The sequence below is a fragment of the Mytilus edulis genome, chromosome 14 (genome assembly GCF_963676685.1).
Source record: "Mytilus edulis chromosome 14, xbMytEdul2.2, whole genome shotgun sequence".
Classification (NCBI taxonomy): domain Eukaryota; kingdom Metazoa; phylum Mollusca; class Bivalvia; order Mytilida; family Mytilidae; genus Mytilus; species Mytilus edulis.
The window spans coordinates 36,274,872-36,282,314 of NC_092357.1; the positions used below are offsets into that span (position 1 = coordinate 36,274,872).

The 7,443-nt window shown below is 32.1% G+C and overlaps 1 protein-coding gene across 1 annotated transcript; it reads left to right on the plus strand.

Moving 5' to 3' along the window:
* The first annotated feature begins 4,127 nt into the window (after positions 1-4,127).
* Positions 4,128-5,804, plus strand: LOC139504162 (uncharacterized). The gene has a single exon (XM_071294225.1). The coding sequence runs from the start codon at positions 4,128-4,130 to the stop codon at positions 5,802-5,804; it is 1,677 nt and encodes a 558-aa protein (XP_071150326.1).
* The last annotated feature ends 1,639 nt before the right edge of the window (positions 5,805-7,443 follow it).

Sequence of the window (7,443 nt, forward strand, 5' to 3'; positions counted from 1 at the left end):
TTAACAATTACAGGTCAAAGTACGGCCTTTAAAACCGGGCTTTGACCTGGACTAAACAGCAAGCTATAAAGGACCCCAAAAATGACTAGTGTAAAACAATTGAAAAAAGTAAAGCAACGATCTAGTATATATACAAACATAGAAATACCTATGAATCAAACCAACATACGACAACTGCTGAACAAAAGGCTTCCGACTAAGAACATGTGCATAAACATTCAGAGGGTTTGGGATAGTTTTATTCCGCCGCCAAACGATAATACAGTTGAATGCAACACTTTTCTTTCTGCGTACTTTATTCAAACAATGAAAATCTTTGATAAACAAATATGTGTGAAGACGTTGACTAAAACGCTCTTGCGTTCGCTTTTTATATATTTTTTCTAATTTACAAAAAAATATAACGGCGGGGGAAAAAGACACGATTTCTTTTCCGGATGCAGTAAAAAATAGTTTATCAAAAATATGTGCGGGCGTGTCCGTCGAACAAGGAATTAATTGGTGTGGCCTTATGGATAAGAAAAAGTAATTTATACAATGAGAGGAAGATGAATGTACCAAGTGTGTGACTGTTAAATTTTACCACCTGAGGGATGAATAGAAACATTCCAACTAATCTATTTTCTCAGTCCAAAAATTTTTTGTCGTTGGCTTCTATTTACCGTAAAGTAGACGTAATGGAATAACCTTCAACAAGAGGCAACAAAAAGAAACGCAAAGTAGTGACATGAATAGAAATAAAAAGATGTGATTTGAGTGCCATTCAAGACACAATGTGTGAAAAAATAAACAAGTATTGGTCAAAGTACGGTCTTCAACACGGAGCCTTGGCTCACACCTAACAACAAGATATAAAGGGCCAAACAATGACGACTAATTCAAAATAATTCAAACAGTTAAAACAATGAGGACTCATCAGTGACGGTCAGATCAAAATAATTAGAAAGCAAAACAAGTTTAAATCTTTCAATGTATTATAGTTGAAGAAAAATCAAAAGGTATTCACGAGTGTCAGGTTTTGTTAGAGTGGATGGTTGTGTAGGTGGGGTGTCATTTCTCATAATTATCTATATTAATTCATTGTATTGCAATTTGCTCTATTCTTTATGGTTACTAGTTAGATTATCGGAGGATTGACTTTCTAATCTCATGTGTTTTCATTGACACAATTTAATCGTCAATCAACTCTCTCTTGTGACATGGTTATGATTGTGGGATTGTTACAAAATGTTCAGATCGATATAAGATGAAAATTATATAAAATAATCACTAACAAATATAATGCAAAAAAGGAGAATGACATAAATATGGAACTCCGAAGAAAAGTCTAATCGAAAAAATCAAAATAAAAAGCTCAAACACACCAAACAAATGGATAACAACTGTCATATTCTAACTGGTGCAGGCATTTTCTTATGTCGAAAATGGTGGATTTAACTTGACTATATAAGAGTGGTGTATAGCTTCTAAATACAACAAAGTTGTAATCTTTATGCAGCAATAAGTAATTAACTGTATTACTGTTTTGATAGTGTTTTAATTCTTTTTGTCACTAATTCAATATTCAATTGATATCATATTCGGCACATCTAATATTTAAAGAGAATTATTAATGTTATACCTTCGTTTATCTATTACATACATGAACATTCCAACTCGTCAGCATGTAAAATTTAAAAAAAATCGCTGATGAAATGTTAGTTTATAAACATAGGTATTTCAATAAACATTGTCTTCACAAGGTCTGTTTAAAGGTTTAAAACATAACACTGTTTTGGAAATCCTACATAAAATTAACTACCATGTATATCAAAATTTCATTCATTTTCAGGTACTTTGCCATATATTTGTATATTTGGTATTCATTGTAGTATTAAAAGAACAAGCCCGATATTAAGAGTATTCTTGAAGTAACCCACGAGAATGTTCAAATGGCCATCTTACCTGTTATTTTTGACGTACAAAATGAGCTCTAATTCAGAAACATTTGTTTAGAAAATATATTTTGAAATTATAATAAATCAGCTGATCTATTTCAAAAGTTTTGGTCAGTTTCTAAAACAGTATTGTCACTGTCAAATATTTTATTGCATTGAAATCAGAATTATGGAGTTACAAAAAAATAGATCACTAGACCTGATCAAATTACTTACAATTAACATGAAAAATGAATTATAAAAATACCGACCTCCACGGTAAATTCAACCCCTTATCATATTCCTGACTTGAAAGGTACATTTGTATAATCACAGGCGCTTTTTCAAAGAAAAAATGAATTGTTGAATCTGGTTTTAAATTAGGCGTAATCTCCCACTTTCATGTCAATTGATTATGTTGACAAAATTGGTTTAGCAAGTTTAAATAGACACAATTGAGTTAAGTGTAAATAATTTGGACCCTCTAGCCAACACTGTGTAAACATACCTAACAAAAGTTTTTGTAATTTATTGTGCATACAGTATATCATAACATAATGCCCTTCTAGTATTCACTTTTCCTACAGAGTACCAATAAGGTAAAATTTAGATACAAGGGTTAAATAAAGCGGCAACAACACTGTAAAACCCTCTAGTTTCAGTTTTCTTCCTGATGAACCCAGCCGCACTAGTAGGCAACAACACCGAAAACCTGAATAAGTTGTGTCTGTGATGTCTTCAATATCCTATTTCTGGAAGGTGATATATAAAAGAGGACCAATTCAGAAAAGGTTGCATTATTAGAAATGAACAATTAAGCTTGATAAAAACTAAATAATGTAGCCTCTCTCATCTTATTGTTTTATCTCAAATTCATAAAACAATAAGAAAAGGTAGGTCATGAATCAATCAGAATCAAAAGCCTACTTCTGGTTCGACTTAACACTTTTTCCTCAGCCTTAAAAACACTGGCATTATACCATTGCTGTATTATGCGTGTATATCAACCGTTAGCGGTCTTCGAAATAAAATGAAAATGAAATAAAGGGGTTGTTGTTTATACCTAATATAGACAGAAACCTAATGGAAGAACAACAAAATATATCAAGAGAGTATCATACTGTCATTATTAAAGGGCGGGTTATTAAACAATATGCAAAGCATTAAAAAGTACCGATTCCTATAACACTATAAATTTCATGCTTCTAAATCACTTTTCTTGATTTTCTAAGTAATGATAGAAAAACTACTAAAGAAGAGATTACTGTCTACGAAAGTTTAGTGAGCTAAACTATAATTTTTTTTAGATCTCAAGCCTTACCTTATCTCTCTCATATAGGTCAGAAGATGAAAAAACTTATAATAAGGATCATACAGTAAAATCAGTTAAGACTTAACACTTACAGTAATTGTTTGATGGCAGAAAACAAAATACTATATAAAAGAATGCTCAAATTTAATTTATTTTTCTTTTAACTTTTGGAAAATTTGTAGAACAGATAATTGTAAAAAATCATTGTGCTAAAGTGTTGAAAAACTGTTAGCTGGATTGTAACATGAACTTTCATAGATTCACAGTTAGCTCTCCGTCCCTCCCGTACACATACATGTAATTTCATTTCTTAAAAGGGAAAAATTGTTCTAATTTGATGAATTGAAAATATATAGGCGATTATCGGTGTTCCTTTAATTGCAAAGCTAGACTTTGTGACGTCAAATAGGTTAACTAGCTTGGCCTACATAACTTTGATCTAGACATTATCACCGACGTCATAATGATTGAACCGACGTTGTTAATTTTGACCCAAACTTATTAGGCCATCTTCCAATTTGATGGTTCAACAAAGAAATCACTTGTTTTTGTCATGCAAAATACACGTGTACAATTCAATAAATTAATTATAAGATTTTAAGCATAATTATATTGCTCAACACCATTAGATGGAGCTCACTCTACAGAATGCTTCACATTGTGACTCGCAGCTGATATTTTACAATATCAATATGCAAGCAACCTGCAAAACGGTACATTTCAACCATGTATATTCAGAATCAGATTCAGACATTACCAATAAAAATATTGCAATTTTTGAAAGATTTATTTTTATACTAACGTATATTCTTACAAGTTGGGGGGCCTTCATCTGAATCAGAGATATAATATAAATTGCAAACATTTAATCTTCATTTTCGGTTTTTTAGGGAGTCCAAATGGCTTCAGGAAAACATATACTTTGTGGTCCATGTTGCTTTGATGACGTCCAAAAAAATGCCGGGAGGTGGTGCACTAAATGTGAAGAAGGATTATGTGAAGATTGCGAAAAGGTTCACAGAAGAATCAAATCCTCAAGAAATCATAAGGTTATTACAATAGAAGATTACCGCAAGATTGAACATATTTCAATCTCCCAGGTTTGTGAGCACCACGGAGAAAACCTGGAGTGGTTCTGTAAAAGTCACGACGAAGTCCTCTGTGTTATGTGTGTTCCTTCTAAACACAAGACATGTTCTGATGTTATACCAATTAGTGTTTACTCAGCTAATGCAAGACAATCAACTGCATTATCTGACCTAGAAGAGACGATTGGCGAAACTCTGCGGAACGTGAAGCAATGCATCAAGAATCGTGAATCTGCTACAAAGGAAATCGAAAAACGTGAACTTGCGATCAAAACCATGGTTCTTGAAACAAGAACGAAAATAAACGGCAAACTAGACAATCTACAGGAAAAATTGTTGCATGAACTTAGATCAACATCTAACACATGTTCATCGAAATATATGAAGATCCTTCAGACGCTAAAATCAAAAGAAGAAATGCTTACCAAACTAAGCGAACAAACAATACACATGAAACAATTTTTTTCTGACTTACAAGTATTTCTGGGAACTCGACAGGTCAATAGGCAGATACTTAGCGAGATTGAATCCACCAAGATGGAAATTAATGCTTCCAAGGATTATAAATTGAAAGTAGCCTTTCATACCTTGATTGAGAAACTATCAAGCGAAATGGAAGAGTTTGGGCAAATATCGATCTCGGAATCTGCCTCAAAGTTAGATTTCAGAGACCTAAAAATCGACCAAGCTCAGATTGGGATCAACGTTCCAACATCAAGAAACATAGAATGCACAAAACTCCAGCTTATTGGCAAATTTAAGATGAAGAGGAAAATTGAAATGAATATTAAAGGTTGTGTTATGTTGCCTAATGGTCATATTTTGTTTGCGAATTACACAAAAGAAAATCAATTAATTGAGTATAAGGATACAGGTGAACATATCCGTGATATTAATGTCTCTGGTAAGCCGTATAGTATTACAGTGATAGATGTCAATCGTATAGCGGTTACATACGGAATTGGAAAATACTTAGAAATAATGCATACCAATTCTTTTCACGTAGAAAAGAAAATCGCAGTACAGACTGACTGCTGGGGAATATCCTACGAGAATGGGAGCCTTTACGTAATAAGTGGACACTGTACAATCAAAATCCTGGATTTATCAGAAATTCAGAAAACATTTGAAATAGCATCTAAAGGTGTACTCAACATTACAACGAACAAGGACAAGATATTCTACACAGATAACAAGACGAATATAGTACATTGTTGTTCTTTAAATGGAGATGACATATGGCAGTTCACCAGTGATTCACTCCAAGCTCCTTACGATGTAGCAGTTGACAATTATCAAAACGTTTATGTTGTAGGATACAAATCTAACTGTCTGACAATGATACAAAATGACGGGAGAGACAGTATAACATTACTGACAGATTCGAATGGATTGGATAAACCGCGTGCCGTGTTCTTTGACAATAAGAAAGGGAAAATACTCATTTGCAATGAACAAGGAAGTGCTGCATTGTACAAAGTCAACTAAACGTTTTAAATATTTAATGATATCACTTATTTCCCGAAAATAACGATATCCCATTTATAACTTGTAGACACAATGTGGTATTCTAATTATCAGGGATCCGGTTTGTTTTGATATTGTATTAATATATGGTGTAGATAGAACGTAATACTATTTTCTAACATTTCCGTTCCCGTTAAACTTTCCAACTGGACTGTTTCATTTGGAGAATAATATAAATGGTTGAACATTTCAAATAAAGCGAACGTCCAGACTCGTTCAGACAAAGTGAAACCTAATTTGTTGGCTAAATGCTTTAGAACATTTAGTTTTCTGATTTCTTTGTTTAAAAGCATTTGTCGTGCAATAAAACATTTGACTCACTGATCAATAAGGAAGTAACTCGCCATTAAGATAGAAAATGAGTGGTATATAATTTTACTAAAACACGTATGTTTAAGAAAAAAACTACATTTTGTTCGTCTACTGATTCAAATATAAAAATGTAACGTTGTGTTAATTTCTTTTTAAATATTAAGAAAAGTTTTTTATGCAAACATCTGAAATTCTTCATAATAGTCGAGTGTAATTTTTCAACAGGACTTTATTGTACCCACTTAACACATGGCTATAAAATTTTCATTCGGAAGCTAAATGTCTGTTCTTTCTATTTTATCCGGTCGTAAAAAATCGTATGCGACAATTATCGTAAAATCAAAGTCAAAGGTAAAGAAAAATCATTTCAAATTTTTGCAATTATCAAACAGAATGCCATTTTCTAGTTCTTTTACGATTACATTTTCCAAAAGATCATACGAATCTTATACAACAGAATACAGTGATTCTAAATCAATAAAACTTAAGAAGTAAATTGGGCGATATTTCCAGAAAATTACAATTCTTAACAAATCCTACAAAACAATGAGAAAAAAAAAATTTACGAACAAGTTATATTTTTTGGGATTGACAATTGTGTGCTCAAAAATTAAATAAAAATACAGTTTTTAAGCAAAACCAGACTCATTTAGTATTTTTTTCGATGCCATTAGAAATACCATCTGCAAACGGCGATTTTTGCGTTTTTAGAAAATACATCGTTCCATGTCAATATCTATGAGAACAATTTTAAATGACCATAATAAAAGAAGGAGTATTTAATGTTTGACAAGAAATACAACAGTTAGTTGTTATTTGTTGCTTTATCTTATTAAGGGGAAAAAATGTTTTTTTTCGAAGGCAAACTTATTTACCTTTAGAAGTTATGTTGGAATGCTAATATGTCTTTGCGAATAACTAGGTAGTAGTATTGAACTAAGTTAATAGCGTTCGGAAATACTTTGTGTTTTCTTTGCGCGATAAAAACAAACCAGAAATAAATGATTTAATTTGCTTTTTTTTTTAATTTCAGTATAATCCACTTACCTACTCGAAAGAATAGGTTTAATATTTCTATGCAATCTATTTTGAGCAATTTCACAGTCATTTTCGTCACCGTAAATCACCGTGTCATTAAATATATGAAAGGAATAATATCATTCCAGACCAGGCAAACTCATTTGCGGCTTCAGGTAGTGTTCATTTTTACATTTCAGTGCTGTGTTTGTGGAGTTTTGTTTGTTTGTTGAGTTCTTTTTTATATTGGTCATGGTGTCTTCTAAGTTTG